At 38.2% G+C, this 24,433-nt stretch overlaps 1 protein-coding gene across 1 annotated transcript in view; it reads left to right on the forward strand.

Annotated features, from left to right (window-relative positions):
• The first annotated feature begins 518 nt into the window (after positions 1–518).
• LOC146003743 (apyrase-like) overlaps positions 519–24,433 on the forward strand; it is a 70,059-nt gene continuing 46,144 nt past the window's right edge. The window contains exon 1 of the mRNA XM_083142138.1: positions 519–951. Coding sequence (XP_082998264.1) covers positions 622–951 — 330 coding nt within the window. The 5' untranslated portion in view covers positions 519–621. The remainder of the gene's footprint in view (positions 952–24,433) is intronic.

A 24,433-nucleotide genomic window follows, 5' to 3' on the forward strand; every position in this document is an offset into this window, starting at 1 on the left:
CTCTATATATATTGTCCAAAATTCTCACTTCTAACTCTACAGATCGTACATTTGTGGCTCGTCAGGTACAGTCGACAGTTTGTGACCTGTAAGAAAACACTGGCACTAACATACCCGTTTTAAGTGCCAAAACACCGTTGATGGACAAATTGTCGCACGCCTTCGGGATGGGCGTTTGTTTTGTTCCGACAGAAACAGGAAACTTTATTCCAAGAAAACCGTACAAATAGCATTATCTGAAACAACCGTGGGTATTTCCTACAGGGACAATTTCTTAATCTATGCTTTTGTTTTCCTTGTGCGTTGTGTACAACGTTCCTGAACTTGCAACAAGATTTTTTCGTGCCCTACGTCATTGAAGCAGACCAACAAGAAAGTGTACTGCTTATCATTGTTACGTCACTATAAAATGAACAGGTAATTTATCTGTGACTGTCGAGACTTTATGCTCGGTGCGGGGCCTCTCAATGCAACACCGAGTGAAATGAACTAATGAGTCTTTTCATTTTGCCTAGTGGCGCGAACTGACAATCAACTCGCAAGACAGCTTTTACAAAGTGAGGTGATCGAATACATTGTGTTCGCCTTTCTGTGTATACAAGTGTTGCAAGAAGTTAAAGCATGTTGAACTTCCAAGTGTTGGTATGTGTGTCGCTTCTCTCTTGTGCATTGGCAGATTTCAACCTGACGATCGTGCATTTAAATGATTTCCATGCAAGATTCGAACAGACAAATACCAATTCTGGAACATGCAGCGACCAAGAAGCAAACGAAGGAAAATGTTTTGGTGGAATTGCGCGTATCTACTCCAAAGTGAAGGAACTACGTGAGACAATGCCCAATGTTATAGTGTTAAACGGTGGTGATAACTTCCAAGGAACGTTGTGGTACACTGTTTATAAATGGAATGTCACGTCTACATTCATGAACTTACTAAACCACACAGCAATGGTAAGTGCATATTGATTCTATTCTACTGTCAGTCACATTGGTGGATTTAGCGGGTGAACACGGGGGCACCTGCTCATCCCAAAAGGGATGACAAGGTATTATAAAAAAATATAGATAGCAATATATTACGAACAAAAAATGTTCGAGCAATACTTTTACAGATATTAAAAGAACAAAACAAAGTTTGGCAGCAATACATTAATCGGGATCCAATACTTAAGGGGAAGAAGGACAGTTTCGCACCAGTTGTGTATTTATTTCAATTTATTGTCTGAATGGGCACTGGTACTTTTTTAAAAAAAGTGTATAAGAGAGTATGGATTTCTCCTCACGTTTCAAGTGGAAACGTCTTTTTATGTTCGTTATTAAGCTAGACACGATATTTGAAAAATATAAGAATTTTCAGAATCCCATGTATTCCTTAAGGAGGTAAAAAACGTAACAACTTCAAGTTACCGTTAATCAAATTGAAGTTTCGACTTTTCCGCCTGTCAATTACATCTTCAATCTGCCCTCTTTCCGTTGATAGTGGGGCAGGGGGGCGGACGCCCCTGTTCATCGCCAAACGAGTGCACGAAAGAGCCAGAAGTGGCTCCAAAACAGCTAAATTCGCAACAGTGCTCGCAGCCGCATCCTATGCGGCTTTAAAGAATGGATTTTTACGTATCTCGTTCATAGGTTGTCAGCAGCACGTATGGGCTTTTGCTTCAATTCTTAAAGTTCTCATTGCTTAAAACAAAGAGAATAAACAAGATGATGGACAGTTTGCTTGATAATATTTATGCATCGCGATCTACAAGAAAATTAACATAACAGGGATACATTATTCTATTGCATTCCTGTACGAAATTTCCAACTCTTCAGCTACACAAGATTTGTCTGTTTTCGATTAACGCAAATGGTTTCAATTTAAATTTTTATATACGTCAATTTGTGGATTGTACGCATAATTTTAACAGCGAATTTTCGTAGCAATTTTTTAGATCTTATGCTCGGTTTTTCATATTTTAATTAGTGAAGTTAGCACGCCCCTGATTATTTTAATTACATGGCATGAGTTGAAGTTTCAAGTCTACTTTATGCACAGGTAGGCTAATCGGGACTGGACCTACAGTTTAAAGTGGGATCCGAACCAGTATGGGCCTCCACCGGGTATCGAACCCGATTGATTACGAGTCGACGATGTTACCAATACGCCACTGGGAAGCTCTTTAATTACAAGTGCCTTTTAAGTTTTACGGGGTTTGCAGCCAAACAGCTGATCAGCGCTGTCCAGCTGTTTGTCCAACACACTGCAACCTTGAAATCTCCTCCCACAAGCGGCCAGCAGGGAAACTGGATTTTTATCAACATAACCGTTCTGAGCTGTGAACGGGTCGGCATTATCTTGATCCGGGTATAATCGTCATTCATAAAACAGTCGCACTGATGTAATGAGTAGACTGACTTCTAAGCAAATGCATGTTTTTATTGCAAGGGCATACTTGAAAAATAATTAATTCTTTAAGTATTTCGACAAAAATGTAAGGAAATGGAGGCATATTTATGTTGCACATTTGGCCATAAATGCATATTTTATTTTATTTTGCACATAATGTGCATATTTTACAGAATTTGGCAGGAATGGTATTTCTTCTCGGACAAATGTGAGATTTTCAAGATTGTAAGCTTGTTTGCACCAGTTTCCAAGGTTACTTATCCCAAATTAACCTCTTGCCACCACCACCTGGATGTTGATAAGGTCAATGAGTCACCCCAACAGGGGAGAGGAATGGATCACTTGAAGAAAGTTTGTTTGGGTTTGAAAGGACATTGTGATGGTATATTGCCAGAAAAGCAATTATTGCATGTTCCGAAAATGAAGTTTGCCCCGGATACGTCGTGTGATGTTGGGAGATCATTCTCTGCCTACAGACTACTGTTAACAGACGAAGAAGGAAATTTACAGTTAAAAATGTAGAAAAAACCTTAGTTTTTTACTGCTACACGAAGTATTGCACACAGCTTTGACCCAGCATTTTTATTAAAAGAGGAATACCTTGACATTTTGTATTGTATTCGTGCATAGGCGCCGACTCCATGGGGCTTGGGGGCTCGAGCCCCCTCCCCAATATTAAAGATGTTGGGGCAGAGCCCCTCAAATAATTTTGCTTAAGAGGATCTAATGCATTATTTTGCTTCTCTTGTAAAGTTTACTCTTAATTGGGCAACATGAACTTAACTTTAAATACACATTTGAAATGTTCTAGACCATCAAATTTGGGGGGCTGAGACCGCTGAACCATCAACTTTTAGGGGGGGGGCTATGAACGGAACGGAGACAGGAAAAAACATGACTTATTACTATATACTAAGTATATAATTATGAGTATTGTTAATATTTTTACTAAAAAGAGTTTCAAAATAACGAGGTGATATGACAATTATACCACTATGTTGTTTAGTGAATTCTGAACAATTTGAGGTCGTAAACACGACTTTCAGGCAATATTGATATGTACGATATTTAGTTATCCTCGAAATTTCTTCCTCTAGTCCAAAGAATAAGGGGAAAATAATTCTAAAGTCTTTGAGTTTATTTAACACTGGCTTACAGTAAAGTACGCAAGGAAAGCTTATGAAAAGTCTGTATTGCGAAAGCGGGAACGGCTATGATCAAAGGTATTATTGCTAAAGCACGGCGTGCTATTATTTATTATTGCAAAATTAAATTTAAAAAGTAAAATATTGTAGCAAAAACAAAAAAGTAAAACTATTTGCCAGCGATTTGTGTTAGCATTTATGTAAATAATTAAATAAAACTGTTAAATATTGTAAATATTCGCTATTTTTATGGGTACGTCAACACTAAGGTTCTTTGCACCCGTCACATGTCCTTTCTTTACAAGTCTGTTGTGGACATTAAAACACCCATGCCCTCGCCGGGACTCGAACCCGAGACCTCAAAGCGAGTTGAGCCGACCACCCAACACGCTCGGCTACTGAGGCCGACATAAAACTGTTATGTTGGCCTCTTAATGTAAATACATAGCCTACTTTTAAATAAAAATGTTAATTGTTATCAAAAAAACAAATGAGCAGACACACGTTTTTCATAAGGAATATACTCTATGTGATCAAAAGTATCCGGACACCCACCTGAAAATAAAATACAAGTTTGGGTAACCCTCCATCGGCAACACTGGCAGTCAATACAGTGTTGGCCCACCCTTAGCCTTGATGACAGCGTTCACTTTCACAGGCCTACTTTCAATCAGGTGCAGGAAGGTTACATGAGGAATGGCAGCCCATTCCTCGCAGAGCGCCAAAATGAGAAGAGGTACTGATGTGGACCGGTGTGGTCTAGCACGAAGTCGGTATTCCAAAACATCCGAGATATGTTCTATGGGATTCAAATCAGGACTCTGCGCAAGCCAGTCCATTAGTGGGACGTTGTTGTCGTCAAACCACTCCCCCACAAGCCCTGGCGTATGGACGGGTGCTCGGTCGTGTTGAAAGACACAATGGTCATTCCCGAACTGGTCTTCGATGGTAGGCAGCATGAAAGCTGTTAAAATGCCAATAGATCTAAAAAATTAACTTCCGCACTATTTGCAAACACTGTTTGTTATGAGGAACTAAATATTTTCACGAAAATATTTGAAATGTGCCTGAAATCGAGGGTGTAGAAAGGGGTACCGGAGCCAAAAAAATAAGTTGAATAAACTAGCGGATACAATTTGGGCGAATGAAGCTATTACGGGATGAATAGGCTACAGAAAATTATTACTTTTTTTACGTTTGAACATTTTTTCTAATGTTTTCTTCCGAGCAACCGGCTGATGTCACAGTTTAGAGAGTTGCCAAATTGAAGGCTCCGGCCTCCCTTTAAAGATGGCCATGAGTTGTCCCATTTTTATTGCCATCACTGTACATAGCTAATGTTGAGATTTTTTAAAGTCATCAATCCCCCCCCTTTACATAGAGGTTCAAGGATCGAAACGAAACAACAGACAATTAGGTTTGCCACGGAACCAGCTTAACTTTAAAAGAAGGAGAAGAATATTTGCGATGGGCAATTTACCTGGTAATTTATACATTGTATTTTGTTATGTAGCGTTGAGGACTATTCTGCCACTTTTAGTCATCACGACCATGAGTATGAGTGATGATTAAGTGAACCTGATGAAAAGACAATCGCATAGAACACCATGACCGGATTCGAACCCAGAAACTCCGGTGACGAGACCGAAAGTATGCGGTCGATCACTGAACCGGCACCTATACCCCGTCCCAGCTAACTGTAGAGCAGGGCCGCGCATATAGGAAGAGGAGGAAGAGGAAAATCTAGTGGTGAAAGCGCAGCGTTGTCAACCGTACGGTCCTGACCGTACAGGTACGGAAATTTCGTGACATGTACGGACGTACGGCCCAGACCTTACGCTAAATGCACGGCTTGTCAAAATTTATTCTTGCAGCTTTATCCCTAATATTTCCCTAAGACATTCTTAAACCAATCGTACGGACCTGGAGACAAAAATACGGTTCGTTTGGCATGTGCGTTCCGTATTATCCTTGTCAAAAGTTTGCAACGCTGACAGAGAGAAGGAGGAAATCGGGTAACTCCCGTCGCGCATTACGCAATCCCGTTTCTCTCACTGTTCATTGGTGGAGCCGTCCCGCGTCACTACTTGCGCAGATACTTGTTCTCGTTTGCCTGGTCTACAGTTAGCTGGTACGGAGTTTAGTAATATTTATGCACCCCATTGTACTAGGCATGGATCGTTGTTCACACTGATTATAACGAAACTTGAAGTGAAAACATACACCAGAATATATGTGAAACGAATCATCTCTAAAGGAACAAATGCATGGAGAATAATTACCGTGAGAGTGTTCACGCCACACCTTTTTTTGCTTATTTCTAAAACATATCTCTTGCATTGTTCATCTGCGTAATCTAGACTGATTTATATGCACTAAAAACTATCAAAATATGCACGCCAAAAAACAAAAACAAAAAAAAACTGAAATATGCAAAATAAAAATCTTCTTGGCAACTTCTAAGCACGAATACAGGGGCGTCGACTTCTCAAAATTATTGGGGGGCTCTGATCACTGAAATAAATGAATGAATGACTCACTCAATCCCTTTTTTAAAAATAAAAATTACGTCTTCGTATAGCAGTTTTTAAGCAGCTATTACTCTATGTGATCAAAAGTATACGGACACACCGCGAAACGTGTGTTTATCATAGAGGGCGACACCGTACTGCCATCTACCTCGTGGAACACATAGTCTGATTTTTTTTCATTTTCTTCTTAGGGTTGACTTGTGCAATGGGAACATTTGCGATTTCGATATGTTATTTGTGTTATATATTGGCGGATTGGACATTTCAGACATTGAATTTCATTTATGTGACTTCAGAAATTGGAATTAATTATTTCTTTTTGGCATCTGCAGGCCGTAAAGGGGAGGGTTGTATTTTCTAAATGACTTGTGGGATGGGATAATTTGCGACTTCTAACAACTGGACTGAAATACAATTTGTTTTGGATATTTTTAGATATATTTCACTTAACAATCCAGAAAAAAATATTACCATATTCGTGTCTAGAACTACAAATTATGGTGGTAACACAAAATTTTAGAGAAATTTCTGTGTTTCAATTTGATAATGAAAAGAAGATGTATGTATGTATGCAATATACAATCACTAATCAAGACTCGAAACTAATTTAAAACATGTTAACACAAATTAAAATTCCAATCTGAGAAAAGTTGTGTGCACAAGGCATTACATCGTAGGCTTTAAAGCTACTCAAAAGTACAAGGATGAAACTATAACACAAACAAAACTTTGTAAATCTTAAAAGAGCATGAAATTTAACAGGTCTACTACTACTACTACTGCTAATGAGCTACAAATGTTATTCCGAAATTATAGAACATAAAATAATGGCAAACTACACAATTATCTGAAACATTCCATGCTTGATATGATATGTAAAGTTGGCCTAATTCTTACTCCTTATTTCCAGTTATTTATCAGCAAATATATTTCCACTGTTACTGCAAGTTTTCCACTTACCTCGTAATGCGAAATTTTCAAAAACTAGAACATTTTACTCAAGATTCCCTAGTTTTCTTTAGAATCAACGAAAATTTCACTATTCCTGCCTTGATTTTCAAGCCGGCGAGACAGTGTTGCCACATTTCAGCATTTCGGCAGATCATTCCATGTCAAATCATCCAGAATTTTGTGAAAATGTCACCCACCATCCCCGATTTTGATGAAATTCGGTATACTTATGGAATTGTTAATGCTAATTACAAAAATGACATTTTTTTAGATTGGTCAAGGGGTTTAGAAGTTACGCGCTTTTTAAAATCTCCGTGTACGCCACTTGCGGCTTCACTTTGAATGACACGCATTAGGTTATAAATGATGGTATCTTCCCTCAGGTTTTCCGTAGAAACTTCAAGTTTCTTTTCTTTTGTTCAAAATAGTGTAAGCTTTCATTTAAATAAGGTTTCAGATGATTGTATTAATAACCATGTATTTTATGTATAGTTTCATGTATTTCTTTAGAAGAATAAATGACTAACTTCAAGAGCAAATTTCGTGCAATGCACCCCCTTCAATTTCCGCCCAATTTTATATGTAGGTAGGTCAAAGTGTGTACTAATGCCTGATGAAAAATTTGGGTTGGGTGGTTCAGAGACAGGGTGATAAAAAAATAATTTGCATTAAATGACATTAAAAGTTAATCTTATTAAAAATGCTTATTTATTTAGCACAAAGCCTGAAGTACAATATGTTTTAAGGAAATATTCAAAATTTCTGTTCACTATGTGTGAAGGTAAGCATAGGCGTAACCTGGCGGGGGCAAAGGAAAGCATTTGCCCCCTCCAAAATTCATAAATTATTTAAATTTTAGAAATAATAATTCAAGTGGAACCCCAATTTCAAGTATACATAAAATACGTGGTTATTAATCCAATCATCTGAAACCTTATTTAAATGAAAGCTTACACTATTTTGAACAAAAGAAAAGAAACTTGAAGTTTCTACGGCAAACCTGAGTGAAGATATCATACTTTATAACCTAATGTGTGTCATTCAAAGTGAAGCCGCAAGTGGCGTACACGGAGATTTTAAAAAGCGCGTAACCCCTTGACCAATCTAAAAAAAATGTCATTTTTGTAATCAGCATTAACAATTCCATAGGTATACCGAATTTCATCAAAATCGGGGATGGTGGATGACAAAGCCTGGTGAATTGACGTGGAATGACCCCGGCCTTAATAAAGGTGGCCGTGGGCAAGTAGATCCTGAAATACCCGCTTCCCTGCATGGCGGTATGAGTGTTGCCTAACTCTCCGGCGACGTTGGAAGTTGAAATTGAAAATTTGCTATTAAAATCCACTTATCGCCGTCGAGTTATGCAACACGTAGAACGCCTTGCAGGGAAGCAAATATTTCAGGATCTGGGTGTCCCAGTTGTATTGCCACCGTCTGTACATTACAAGGTCTTAAAACTACATTCAGCGCAATCACCTGAAAGTTATTTTAGATATGAAAATGTAACGTGATTTTTTTCTTAAAAAAATCACGACTGAAACTAAGAAGGGAAAATAATAAGTACAATTTTAATTATTTTCTATTTCTATCGTTTTCTGCTACCAAAGGACAAGAAGGTTTTCCCCCTTGCACCCTCTCGCTCTCTCTCTGAACTTGAGCTGAAGCAGAAGATAGATTTTTCGTTGTAAATTTTTGGGGCAATCAAATAAGACAAAAGTGCATTCAGCGCCATCGACAGAGGAAAATGAGCTACGTAATCTTACCAAAAATTCAGTGACTGCGCAGTTGACACCCCAGCAAAGAGAAAAAAAAATGCTCTCCCAACCTAAATATGCATTTTTCTATGGTATTTGGTGGTATATTAAATGTAACGCCCGAAAATATTCTCGATCCTTCTAACATTCCCACTCATTTTTTTCGACGCCGTTAGTGCAAAAACACTGAAAAAAATTACCCATGCAGAAATAGAAACCGTTCCTGGCTCTAACTGAAGAAAAACGGACTACTGTTTTATTTATTTATTTATTGAGAAAATATCAGATGCAGAACAAGTGGCCATTTTACACCAGTGGCTTTTGTGGAGTGTAGGGATATGTTATAGTAAACCGAGGAATGTTTGAAAAATGCGTTCGATTACATTCACACGTATTGCTTGTACTTCGCAACTTCTTATTTGACCGCCCTGAAAAATTTCAAAGTCCGGAATTCGTAAATTTGGCAGCATAGCGCTTCAGAGCCAACTAAGAGTAGCCAACTTTGCAACATTTCTTCTTCCTGAATGAAAACGCTCGTGAATTTTTTTTTCATTCTTTCACATTCCATAAAGTAAAGATACCCTAAAGCACTAATAAAATACATGAGTAGACAAAAAAATGTTAAGTAGAAATACGAATGTTGAAAATATTTCAAGATTCCTCGCTCTGAATTTGAAAAGAGGTAAATTTATGTGCATTTTGAAACACTGAACAAGTTCTCATCCACTTGGAAAGAATTGCCGTCACATTTGAATGCAAGGAGGCAAATTCATGATGATTTTATACGAAATTTTTATGAAAGATACCTTGCACAACACCAAACGATTCTGCAAAGTGTGTCTTTTCCTTGGTTATTGGCGAAAAATGGTTCGAAACTCCGGCACAAGGTTTCTTCAACTGAGATCAACGTGCTTTACTGAGGTTTTCGTTAGAAATCTCCTGGAGTAGTTGGTTAGATGACAACACTTTTCATTTTTTACTGTTTTCGTCAAGATCGAAACATCGTAGGTTCAAATCCCACCCCTTCCTGATTATGTTTTCTTTTTTATTTACCGAATACGAAGTGTTGTAATAACGTAATATAAGATTATATGATATTACTGTAAATATTTATGCGATGCATACTCAGTGGCGGCGATTGAGTTCCAAAACTGATGGGGCAAGGTGTCAAAACTGGGGGTTTCCCTTGGGAGATAAGGTTTAGCATAGTGGGAGGGCAACTGTTCCTCTACCCCCCCCCCCCCGTCTAATCGTTGCCACTGTGCATGCCTCAAGTAATATTTCTACTAATGTTCTTAAACTTTCAGTGATTGGCAGGATGTAGGAAAAACTTATCCTTTCATTCAGCTGTCATAAGTTATGTTAACACATACGCGTATTTTAAGAACTTATATGTCATTAATATCTGTTCTTAAACAGAATGTTGTAATCAAGGGGTCCCGGGCTCAACACCCGGTGGAGGCACGTTGCTTCGGATTCTAGTTTAAAATATAGATCCAGTACCGAATAGTCTGTCTGTGCAGCAAGTAGACTTAAAACAACAATAGAGAAACATATACAAATCAGCGGCGTATACTCTGGGTCATCTAGGTAATAGCAGATGACCCGGCTGTATTTCTTTTTTTTTTTTAAAAAAATGTATATATATATACACATTTCTTCCCAATTTTCTTCCAAACCAATTTCGATGCATACATTTCCTTGCTTCCAGCGCGCGAATACTTCCAATCGTTTGCCACCGAATGTCCGGGAACCTTTCTCCAGCCGGTGGAATGTCTACAGGGAATCTCACCCTGACGTCATTCCTCCCGCTTCCCTTGCAACCCTTGGCGAGGAGGGAGGAGAAAGGAAAGAGGGGGAGGAAACATTGCATTTCAGGCGCGGTGATTCCTTGCCCAGGGTAAGCTCCTTCTTGTGAGAGTCCACCGGTCGCACTCTCAACCTTCAGAGCCTCTCCATTCCCTCCGCTGAATAGGGAAAACATACCCGGTAGAGTGCGAAGAACAGGAAAACTGAATAACATGGGCAAACCAATTCTACGCTAATTTTCACTTTACATTTGCTTCTGTAATAACGTAATATAAGATTATATGATATTACTGTAAATATTTATGCGATGCATACTCAGTGGCGGCGATTGAGTTCCAAAACTGATGGGGCAAGGTGTCAAAACTGGGGGTTTCCCTTGGGAGATAAGGTTTAGCATAGTGGGAGGGCAACTGTTCCTCTACCCCTCCCCCCCCCGTCTAATCGTTGCCACTGTGCATGCCTCAAGTAATATTTCTACTAATGTTCTTAAACTTTCAGTGATTGGCAGGATGTAGGAAAAACTTATCCTTTCATTCAGCTGTCATAAGTTATGTTAACACATACGCGTATTTTAAGAACTTATATGTCATTAATATCTGTTCTTAAACAGAATGTTGTAATCAAGGGGTCCCGGGCTCAACACCCGGTGGAGGCACGTTGCTTCGGATTCTAGTTTAAAATATAGATCCAGTACCGAATAGTCTGTCTGTGCAGCAAGTAGACTTAAAACAACAATAGAGAAACATATACAAATCAGCGGCGTATACTCTGGGTCATCTAGGTAATAGCAGATGACCCGGCTGTATTTCTTTTTTTTTTTAAAAAAAAATGTATATATATATACACATTTCTTCCCAATTTTCTTCCAAACCAATTTCGATGCATACATTTCCTTGCTTCCAGCGCGCGAATACTTCCAATCGTTTGCCACCGAATGTCCGGGAACCTTTCTCCAGCCGGTGGAATGTCTACAGGGAATCTCACCCTGACGTCATTCCTCCCGCTTCCCTTGCAACCCTTGGCGAGGAGGGAGGAGAAAGGAAAGAGGGGGAGGAAACATTGCTTTTCAGGCGCGGTGATTCCTTGCCCAGGGTAAGCTCCTTCTTGTGAGAGTCCACCGGTCGCACTCTCAACCTTCAGAGCCTCTCCATTCCCTCCGCTGAATAGGGAAAACATACCCGGTAGAGTGCGAAGAACAGGAAAACTGAATAACATGGGCAAACCAATTCTACGCTAATTTTCACTTTACATTTGCTTCTGTCTTGCTGATTTCTGTTACTTGAACATAAATTTATCAAAAGGGAAAAACTTAAATATTGAAGATGAAGCAAACTGAATTAAAATTCAAAGCTTAAGAAATTAAAGCACCTATTTGCTGACTCCCCCCAATCCTTGTATTTACAAAAATAGTGATTGTTTCTCCTCTCTAATCTTCAAAAGCAGCGAGAATACTTCTTTCACGGAACTGAATATTTTTTAAAGGGAAAGATATGAAAAATAAATTATATATATTAGTTAATTTAAGTTGCTATATTCCGCCTGTTTAGATTAATAGTGATGAAGATGAACGAATTAAACATAAACGAAAAAAACACATCAGGCACGTAACCAGGTGGAGGACTCGGGGGGGCTGAAACCCCCCCTCCCCGAAATCCTACAAATATCTAATTTAAAAAGTGTATAGTGATAATTAATTTTACTTCATTAGCAGGATTAAACACTTTCCATAATACGTTGTAATAATCTGAGATTCATCTTCAGGACTTCTAACCCCACTGTTTCAACTTTATGTGGCGGCTGCTAATAAGGGATGATCCCCATCCCGAAATAAAATTCTGGCTCTGACCTGCAATGATTCGAACTTTTAAAAACCTGTCATTTCGAGCTCGGAAATGGATTTTTTTTTATCATTCATAGGGAATTTCTTTCTGAGCCAGGAGCACAACAACAGAAGTTTGGCGCGTGAAACTGAATGCGTGTAGTCGTTGGCTTCGTGTTTATTATTTATTAAGGTGTTAGTGTTTGTCGTGATAGTGCTGTATTAAAGGGTAATGGATGTGATACAAGATTTGCTGGTGAAACCTTTTGGAACAAGATCTTTTCAGGAGAAGTTGCAAATTGTTAATACAGGTAGGCCAGTGTCATCGCTTGAACTTATTTCTACACACAAAGACAAAAATCGGGAATATGCGAGGCATATTCGCAAGCAAATTATGACAAAACACCATGGTTGACAGGAAGTATAAGTGTTAATAAGCTTTGCATTTTTGTTGGCCGTGCTTACTTTTCGGGGCTGAAAAGAATGTATGGACGCGTGGCTGATACTGTAATCTTTGCAACACTTGTGTCAAACATGAAAAATCCAAAAGTCACATAACTTCCTTTGTTAAGCTGCAATCTTTCGCAAAGACACGTATTGACGTGAACTGGACAAACAGCGTGCTTTGGATGTGGTACGGCACAAGTGATCGGGTCCTGGAGTAAGTTGAATTTTGCACTTAAATTAATATTGCGGGTTTTTATTTCACTAGTGCACGTCTTTCATTTTATATTTCACAGGCTGTTTTTTATAGCTTTATAATACTGTCTTGTTTTATTATTTGAAATTCTACACGTATAGTAAACTGCAATAACGAGAATTAATTGATTGTGATCGTAGCAATAAGACAAATATTCCGACACAATATTCCTAAATCCAATATGGAGCTTGACATAAATTGCACGGAAACTTTTGGAGTTTGAGGATCAAAAGGTCGGAGATTACCCACTCGTTAGAACCAGCATACACCACTGATACAAATAGAATGTTCTTTGCTTGGAAGTTACGAGTGAGTAGCGTAACCCGGTCATAAAAAATCTTCTATAACGGCTGAGGGCTCCACGTGCTGACCCCACGTCACCTCATACCAGTTGAAGAACTCACACCTCTAGGTAGAATTGTGGGAAGGAGACTGGCAGTCGGGAGATAGGCCAAGGCCCTATATGCTCGTCAATACTCGTCAGAAATTCAATCAAATTCATTCAGCTGTGCGTCATAAGTTGTGTTAACACACATTATGAGTCAATAATAATAAGTTAAGAAATTGACAAGACGTTTCTGTACTGAAGGTAACTAGAGGTTGTTTTCTTGTAACGTCGTTACTGTGTCCAGCTCGGCATTGTGATTAAAATTACTCTATCTGCATGTTCACTTTCCTCTTACATAAGTTTTCCTTTCGCGAAAACATCGTTCCATAGTTTCCAGTTTCTCAATATATTTTTCTATGAAGTGTTGAATATAATTCTAGCCTGCTTTCCACAAGCTACACAACTTCTTCCTCTCTCTCTCTCTCTCTCTCTCTCTCTCTCTCTCTCTCTCTCTCACTCAGAGGTGCAATGTAACATAATTTAAGAAGGCCATTGTTGCACAAACGATAAACGAACATGTGTTAAATTCGGTAAGATCAGCAGGTAAGGGAAGCTCGATTTTAGCTGCAAATCAGTGCCTTCGTTACAGGAAAATCCCCAACAAAGCAAGGAAATAACTAATGAATGGTTAGATATGCTTTACGATCTTTAGGGTTAAAAATAGGTGATCTAAATCTTTAAAAGAAAACCGTTTTCCAGATAGAATAGGTGTATGCATGAATAGAAAACAAAAATTAAGATATTGTATTAGCTGTGGAGTTCATTCTGTTGTAGCTTTGTAGCACATCCGGTAAAGGCACCCATTTCCAGTTCCACTTGTGTCTTTGATTAGGGTTCGAGCCTCACTTCATCTGGATATTTTTATTTATATTGAGGCCTGTAAGACAATAATATATGAAAGGTTCCAAATTATTTCTTACACGAGTGTATTTTTTTTTTAATTTGTTAGTCCTGAAAAGGACTGTTTGGGAAAATTGAACATTTATTTAATATCTTGTCCAGTAGCCACCTGCATCTATGACATGTCTCAGGCGTCGAGGAACGGATTGCACAAGATGTCGAATATACCTGTGCGAAGTGCACACTTCATTCCAGGCATTGTTGACGTGGTCAAATAGTTCATCACTTCTGCGAGGTGGTGGATCGGGCCAGCTTTCTTTCAAACATCGAACGACCTCGGCCCACATATTTTCAATTGGGTTGATGTCGCATCCCATGGGTGGCCAGTCAATTAGATGTATGTCGTTTCGTTCAGAAAACCAACGCTGAACGATGGCTGAATCATGGATGGAGGAGTGGTCTTGCTGGAAGTCAATATTTCCCTCGGGATACAAAGCTCGCACGCCAGGAACCATAACATGCTCCAAAATGTGCACATACTGTATCCCGTTGAGACGTCCTTCTATGCGGTGTAGGTCACCTCCGCCACCGAGAGATATCCAACCCCAGACAGGCACGCTCACGCGTCCACGCCGACGTGAGTTAGCAAAAAAATGGGGATCAAATCGTTGTCCTTGACGCCGGTAGACCAGAACCGGACCATCATTTGCAGTAGAAAATACTTTCTCGTCTGAGAAGATTACTCTATCCCAAATCCTATCAATATTTTCTTCAGCAAATGCTAGCCTATCAGTTCTGTGTGCATCCGTCAAGACCTCCTTCTTTGCTGCCCTTCGTGCCCGTAAACCAGAAGCAGCCAGCCTCCGCCGAACTGTCTGTGGGCAACCAGGAAAATCGGCCCTTGCCTTGAGTTGAGTGGCTGACTGGAATGGATTGGCTTCACACTCCGCTATCAGCCGATCGTCTTGCACTGGTGTCGAAACACGGCCCCAGCTCTCGCGTCTTTTCCGTGATGCCTCACCAGTTTCTTCGTATCGAGCCCACCACCTCCTGGCTGTCCGTGCTGGAACGCCATACTGCTCGCCAGCTAAACCAGGTGACAATCCAGCTCCCTCGATCAAACCGATCACTCTTTCTCTTGTGGATTTGTTGTAGTGCTCCATTCTTCGCGAGGTTGAAGAAAGAAATGTTGCATGCCTCTGTTTAGAGCGTAGTTCAAAGGAAATAAGGTCTTCTATTGGTATAGTTAATCACGTGATGCTGCAGTTGGTTCAAAGACGACTTCCAATTACATTCAGCCATGAAAAGTTTCGTACGAATTCATACCAGAAAAGGATGTCAAGAATAATAAAATAAATTTAACCATTATTTACAATTACATTACTTTCATTTAACAAATAAATAAAGAATAATTATGACAAATGTGCTACAACGAGTGCTCTTTACATCCATGTGTAAAAGTATTTGGTATTACTAAACACGCACACACGTTCGGAACATCTGTAGCGTAGTTGTAACGTTTCAGACAAGCATACATCTTCTTACGTTCATCTTTTCTCTTTGAGGTATTGGTTCAAACCCGGCTCAGCTTTCACGTTTTTTTTTATGTAATACTTAGTAAAGTTTTTGTCACAATTTTTTCGTCCACAAAAAAAACAATAAAAACAATAATTAAACGATCTTCTCCCCAAAACAATAATTGCAACATCATATTTATTCACATAATAAATCTATTCCACTCATAAAATTGATTCCTTCGGGTCTTAATGCAACATCACCGAAACATTCAAGTTTCAATGTTCATGTTGGAAATTGAACAATAAACAGTTTTGGGGACACATTGCTTTATATAAAACCTCATGTTATTATAGAAATATACACAAGACGTCGAATGAAAGTATGCGTAAGGAATACTCTTGAAACTCTAGAGTTGTAATCATGCGATTTGTTTTTCATAGAGTAATCTGTTATATTCAAGGTTAATTATTTCAAATTTTTTGTATTCAGTAAATATCGTACTTCTGTGTTCACTTCAACAGAAAAGAAATTGAGCGGCTAGGATTTGAACCTGTGATCTTTCATTTTAGATAAAAAAAATACACGTCTTACCAACTGTTCTACAAGGAAATAGACAAAAAGTTTCCTAACATGGTTGCGGCAACAACCACCTGCCAGTGCTCCAAACATTTCTTTGCCACAGATTGTGGATAAGTTCCTCTCTACACAAATGCCCGGTATTTTGCAGTGTATTTTAGCTCAAATTTTGCCTAAACTCATGCGAACTTTGATGAAGAGGATTTACCGGGATATCAACGAGGTTATTTCTGGATAGGCTTCCGAGGTTTCGAGAGCTCTTTTATCTTCAGGGATTGAAGGGATGACGGATAACGTGCTTGTTACTGGCAAGCGTGGTCGTAACTGCGATTCCTCATGCTGCCGAATTTTATTTTCGGAAGGAGTATGGCATCGGACGTAAAATATATATATACTGTTCTTGGATGATCTCTCTGTGTATATCAGGAGGTGGCAGTAATGATGAAGCGTTTAGAATTTTCGGAAACCATTTCAATTATATTACTGAATCACGTGCCACGTGGAATGGCAGAATCAAGTAACGTATAAGCAAGTCTGAGGGTGGCTGTTTTGAATATTGCGAATTTGGTGGAAAGTTCGTTAGATATACTTTCTGTTGAAATAACAGTATTATTTTGTTGAAATTAGACAAGTATTTTGGATATAAAGCAGTGCCGAATTAATGATCATTCTCAAGTTTTGCATTTATTAGATGTCACGTAATATATAAATAGTTATTAGTAGATTTTTATCGCATCGGCCTCGGTCGCAAAAGGTATTTACTTACGTTTATTGGGGATTTATTATTAGATTTAGATGCATTGGAAGATCGAAGTGAGGGGAACAAGAACAGTCATTACTAAATAAACGACATCACATAACCAATCTTAGCGAATTGAATACATTAAACTCTCCCGTTCGTTACAAAAATTCAATACATCAATGTAGTGGATTATTTCCTATTATAATTGTGTGTGTTTGTGTGTTAGTATTTTGAAATAATTAATATTTTAGTTGTGGAGTGAAGAGCGTACACAATACTTATCTTAAATTCCATTACTTGATTGATGATTTGGTTTAATTTACTTCGCCTTTGTGACGTTTTTGGTTCATCGCGAAGATGAGAATGGGTGATGGGATGATGAAATTGATGAAGGAACACTTACAAAGAACACCCATGCCTGACCAGGATTCGAACCCAGGATTAAATACCATTACCTACAGCATCCTGAATGCATATATATTATATGTAAATTAGTCATAATGTGTGTTAACTCAGCTTATGACGAATAGCTAAAATACAAAAAGTTTTAACCTTAAATCCTGGCAAGCAACTGAATAAGCATTAACCTTCTTAGGGAGAAAATGTGCAGAAGAGACATCCCTTGAAGTGTGCATCGGATATTTTACAGTGTTGAAATATCAATTGTCTCTGTTTAGCACACACACACAAAAAAAGAAAAAAAAATAGAGGGTGGGATTTGAACCCGCGACCTTTCAAGTATGTTGAAAAATATGGATACCAGCGTCTAACCAACTGCTCTACGTTAACTTAATGACAACATTCCCTTACAAACACGTAGATGTTTATGATAAAATCGATCTTCCTGTGTTCCAGCATGTTTTCTCCACAAGTCGTGAAATAAATTATTTCTTTTAGATCTGTTCGATATTGTGCAGGGCATTGTAAATAAAATGTCGCATAAACTCCTCAGAAATTTGCCTCTTTCTACTCAAACTTGATGGCGATTTACTCCAGGAGGAGAAAACCCCTGTTCAGTGTTTCAAACCTATGTGATATCAAGTCGAGCACGCAGAATTGTTACAATTTCGCACGATTCTCATTCTTATTCTTATTTCAATTTACTATTTCAGTTTCAGTGTGTATTATATTAGCGATTGATAGTTTATAAGTTCATGGAATGTGCGAAATTGGAATCCTTTCACCGAAGCGTTTTTCGTCTAGTTGAATGACGAACTCAAAGTTGGCTACTCTCAGCTGGCGCTGAAGTGCAATGTTGCTAAGTTTACGATTTTCGGACTTAGAATTCTTTCGGGGCGGTCAAATAAGAAGTTGAGAAGTGTACTATTCATTGCATTTAGAATGTTAGCTGCAGGCCCATGCTAATTTTGAACTATGAAACATTTAAATGTGAACCTATAAAAACAGAGTAAAATAACATTAACGATATTTCAGATTTTGCAAGAATTTCGATTCTCTTCCCCCTCCCTGTCGTCATTGGATTGACGATAATACAAAGTGCTGCTTAAACTTCGAAATTATGCCAAATGCTTCTAAATTGTGCTAGGATTTATTAATTGTAATTTTGCATGTACTTTTCTAGAGTTTTGAACTTGCGTTACTTATTATTAACAGTTACGTCATAGTGTAAATTTTCCCCAAAAATTGTTTAGAATGGTGCAACAAACGACATGGATTCAACATAGAAGGGTTTGAGAAAATTGTGTACCACCAATTTTCTACCAATTTCTTACTCTAAAATCTCCCTACGAACTAAATCGGGCAGAATGAAGAAAAGATAGAGGATGAATCGTGGCATGATTGTAAAAGAGCTTTCTGCTGGATCGGCATACTCCAGTGGCGAAGCGTAGTCTTACGAAGGAGGCAAGCAATGTTTCAGTACAACAAAACATGTAGTACAACGACATGCCGAGGGGAAAGATTCAAGGTTTATAGCCTCATTTACCCAGTCGCTGGATTTGTCAAAATATCGTAATAAAGTGACTGTACTAAAAATAAACCATATGATCCGCAAACGTCACATTTACTTTTTTAAAAAAATCCAGGTAACGTTATTCATATGATATTAAACGTTTTGCATATGCGAACTTTCCGCATACGACTAAAGGGAGACGGAATTTCTTACTTACTTATTAGTACCTTTATTTGTACATTATTATTTAATATGGTCAAACGGTGACCAAACCGATTTAGATAAAAAAAAATGGGAATCATTTGTTTATTTTACGCTGCATGATGTAATTTAGTATTTTTGGGCACCCTAAAAACCGCATTGGAGTAACTTAAACACTAAATAAAAAGTTAAACACAAACAATAAAAAATTCATTTCAAAGCAAAGAAACACATGCATAGACGATGTACTCACCACAATAAATTTCAAACTCTTGGTCCATTGGATGCCACCCTTTGGAAATGTCGCACAAAGCCCCTTGGGCTAACTTGTTTTTAAGTCCGGTAAATGCGGTGTTGGTATCTCTCTCGAGCTAAACGAAGCAATTTTCAATTGCTCAATAATACACCCGCACTTCACATCAACCGTTCCTAAATACGCGTTCATTCCGATAAATTCACAGCACAAAACACGAAGCAACAAACACTCACACTATCCCACGCGCTTTCCACAACTGCAAGCATCCACACAAGATCACTTTGAAAATCTCTGAAACAACAGAAAGTGATACCAACCTATTTCCTTAATTTTTTTTATCCGTCACAAAAGATATATCAGTTTGGAGATAAAAATTACGCGGAGGAATCAGAATCATTTCAGCAGAACGAGTATGTACATTAATATTTAAGTAATAAAGTGTCATTCAATGGCGTGCCCGGGGCGAAGGGGGGGTGGATGGTAGACATAACCTCCTTTTGGCCCAGTATATCTAAGAAAAAACGTCAAAGGAAGGAAAAGATCACAAAATGGGGACCGTAAAAAGACCCTGGGAACACCACTTGCGTCATAATAATAGAACTTAAAACATATTCGGGCCTCCCCGATGGCGCAGTGGTAGTGTCGTCGCTTTGTAATCAAGGGGTTCCGGGTTCGATACCCGGTGGAGGCACAAGTGTTTCAGATCCCATTTTAAACTGTAGGTCCAGTCCCGATTAGCCTTACTGTGCATAAAGTGGACTTAAAACAACAAATCAATCAATCAATCATTAAAACATATTCTTGTGCTCATAATATGCAGAATGTATACGATTTACTTCTATGCCATGTACAAATATCAGTAGATAGTTCTTTCTCAGATAGCTTTATTTTCACCCCAAGTTTTATTCAAAAGCAGTCAATTTATTGATTGTAAAATTTGTGAAAGAGCTCACTTGAATTACTGCGTAAATAATTTGGCAGTTGCAACACTGGTAGCGGTCAACACTTCTGGCGTAATTTGAGCTGGACCGACCAGGAAGCAGGGTGCAGGACCAAGGTCCGTCCAATCTTCCCTCCCTCCCTGAGAAAACTCTTCACGGGGGTGCAGAAATTCCACTGCCCCAACTCCCAATGTCAACTTTTTTTACGCGTTTTACATTTCGCGAAATCTAAAATAATTTGTAATATAATATGATATATATGGAATTTAGAACAGTGATAATAACTTCTTTTAGTTATTTTATGACTAACAATTATTATTATATTTGCGATCTTGTTTACGTGTTCATGAAGACAAATATTCGTTACTAGTTTTTGCTGGCAACGTACCCATAGATGAATCCTTCTGCTTTCGGTTGAACTCGGCTATTTTCGGGAATCACGCAAGCTCGGAAAGCACAGCTTTTTGTAGAAGCTTTGTGGACGGGTTCCACCAGAATTTCACGCTTCGCCATGTGACTCCTTCGGAGGCCTTATTTTCCCGCAGAACGGCTGCAAGCATTGAGGCTGGTGCTTGCTACAGAGCTGCTGGGGGGAGTTTGCGGCCGCATTTTTTCGGGAAATCGAGTGCGATGGAAACTAAATATGGTTAGAACATTAAGTACATTAAATGATATTCGAATTATGCAAGCAGTGCTTGTACTATATCTTCGCCTCTGGATACTCCCTTTCGTTTTAAACATGTCCGCTGGTGAAGTAGAAATAAGATTTGGACACAATTTTATTTTCATTTTCTGAAAACATATTCTTTTGAATTCGATTTTCCTCTCCCAGGGATTAGCGTTTGCAGATTATGCTAGATTTTACCATTATTCCAAAAGCAGGGTGCTAAGTGCCAACAAAGATCAAACTGTGCTTGGTTTACTACCATTTTGCTGGGGTTGGCATCGCTGATTGTGAGGAATGTCTTGCAACCTTACCCCCTCCGTTCACTGCCCCTTCCCCTTCCTCACCCATCTGCCCGTAGGAAGACCGCCAAGTTTCTTCAGCGAGGAACAGAAAAGCCTGTAACCATAGTCTTTGGGCTGAGGCTGAGCGAGCGAGAGCACTCAATTCTTGACAGTGGCTTACCTAGGCAATTGTTCGTACATTGCGCTCATAATTTTATAACACGCATTAAACTCCTAAAAAGCAGAGAACTGGAAATAAAGACAAATGAACTGTAGGAAGTTCCTCACTTCCTACATGGAGGAATCGCCCTTATTTAACACTGAAATTGTCAACAATCAAAAAAAGAGCAAAACTTGAAATTAAGAAAACAATACAAAAAAATATTATCAAAAATAACTAGAAGATGGCATTATTTGATATTATTTACCAGCATTTTCTTCTGATGGAAGACAGAAAGACATACTCTGAGAAGAATACATCAACACTTAATGTGAAGTCATTATATTGTGTGTAGAAGAGGAATCTTTTATTTAATTTCCAGTCTAGGTTATTCTGTGTAAAATAGATTTGTGTTACGTGTTGTAAGTTTCAAGTCCCCATCGACTTACAATCTCTTGTCGCATCAAAAGAGAATGAATGAACATACTGATGGACAATTTACTTCTACCCTACACAGACAGTCTTGTTAAAAGAGTGCGTTAAAATTAAAACCAAGAAATGGCTACACTGCCACATTTTCTTCATTATCTACGTAACTTGAAATCTCACATCAGTAGCAAGTGTAATGGATTTCAAACATGATCCACGTGATAAAAACATTTCACACTTTAAAGAACAAAGTTAAGGATCTTTCTTATCTTTCGTCCTTGTAAGAGAACAGCCTTTTGTGTTTCGATTGTTATTGTCACATAAGGATGACAAAGGTACGGAAAACTATATCATTTTAGTTTAATTCTTTCTCGACAAATTAACCGGTTGAATACCTAGAACGGAACTGTACAAACATTATCCAACAATGTCTGGCGACTAATTGCTCTTCGCACACGCATTACGTATCGCGACAAATTACTTTAAACGTGCCTCTCCATTACACCTAACTGAGCTTTTGAGCAGCTTATGTCAACTTTGTACTTGAAGCTTGCTCGTACGAATGAGAGGTCCATACAGATAAAACAGCGTTGCCAGAACTAAAAGAAGCGAAAGTTCACACGGTTATGCAGAACACGGTAGTATTTCGAGAAACCTGACAAGAATTGAATCCTCTATGCGTGCCCAGAATTTTCGAAATGGAGGATTTTACCATAACGGAGGCTTTGTCTTATTTTCTTAGTAGTCAATGCCATATTTAAATATCTTGCCAAAGGTATGAGCTCCATCAATTGAGGCACGCCACTGCTTCAATACCAAACTACATATATTAGAAAATCACTGTTGCCATGCTAAAAATCCGAGCTAGATCTGGCCCTTCTGTACTGTTGGTTAGTTCCTAAAATTGCAAGGTACTCCAAGGAGCATTTTAGCTCCACAAGAGAGAGAGGAAAATAATTAGATGCTTTGAAATCTAACCCTTTTGATACAGCCGCAACATATTTCAATAAAGTATTAAAGAAATTAGATAAATTCATAATCTGGTTTCGTAACAGAAATTTATTTTCCAACATTTATATGTTTCTTACGCGTTCTGACCTATACCGTGTCATTATATTAACAACAGCCACAATCTGTACCATTTTTATTTAAAAAATACAATTGTGTAAGTGTTACAGTTTGAGAATTTTCCTTCTTTGCACAAAGATTTTGCATGTAGCTATAACCACAGATAAACGTACATTATATATCAAAGAGCATATACGCTCGCTCTTATATACGTACATTTGTAATTTTTTCACAGAAAAAAATAACTACGATAGTACAGTGGGATCTATGAGTATTATCGTGCAAATTGTCCATCACCATGTTCGTGCATCCACTTTGTTTGACCCAATAATTACTTCTGGTGGTACGCTATCTTTGTAAATCTGTGCATGTGTCCGTGGGTGAGTGATACCTGTTTGGGGGGGGGGGGGTTTAAAGGGGAATTTCTCCTTCAGCTTGCAAATGTTCATTCTTTTGGGGATGACTCACCACCCACCCACATACATACATACATACATATACATGCCAAGGTGGGTGCTGTCGCCACCAGTTTGAAAACCTGAACATATTGAATAAATATTTACACTTTATGGAAATGTGAATAGTTAAATAAATAATTAGATATGCAGCGCTTAAAGTGACCCGGAATACAACGGAACTCTGTTCCGGCAAATCAGTTTGGTGGCGGAATTCAATTCCTTCTATGATATGGCCGTAGGCAGGGGTTGGGTTCATCAGAAATTGTAAGAGGGATCAGACCATTGATAAAATTTCAATAATATAAATAATAACAATAATAATAAATATTATTATACAATGTTAATCAAAATACCATAACACTGATCTAATTTAATTCCATTATTATTATCATCATAATTTTAATTACTATTATTACTGCTGTTATTATATCCTTGAGGTGACTTTCAATCTCGATCCATCAGATGAACAGCATAACTGTTTTTGCATTGCATTTTTTATATTTAATACAGTTAGAGTACACGAAATGCGTAGTTATTCTTTTTTGTTATTATCTTTTATATAAGTTGTTGAAAAAAAGCTTTCAAAAAATTTCTTGTTTGTCCTCTCACATAAAACTTAACATTTGGATTTTTCAAAATTTTATTATTTCGATTAAATGGTAGATTATGATATATATAAATAAAATAGTTTCTTTAATATACACTATTTTTTCGATCTAATGAAACATTTACTTTTGTTAATCTGTTCGAATACTAACTGAACTTTATTTATATTAATAATAATAATGTTTTGTATCTTGAAAAAAAAATGTCAATTCCAGGGGATCCATGGATCGGTTCGGTTCGATCCTCTCCTCCTGATGCTCATAATTGTTCTTATACTTACCAAACAGCA

This window comes from Lepisma saccharinum, chromosome 20, assembly GCF_977018435.1.
Source record: "Lepisma saccharinum chromosome 20, izLepSacc3.1, whole genome shotgun sequence".
NCBI classification, from domain to species: domain Eukaryota; kingdom Metazoa; phylum Arthropoda; class Insecta; order Zygentoma; family Lepismatidae; genus Lepisma; species Lepisma saccharinum.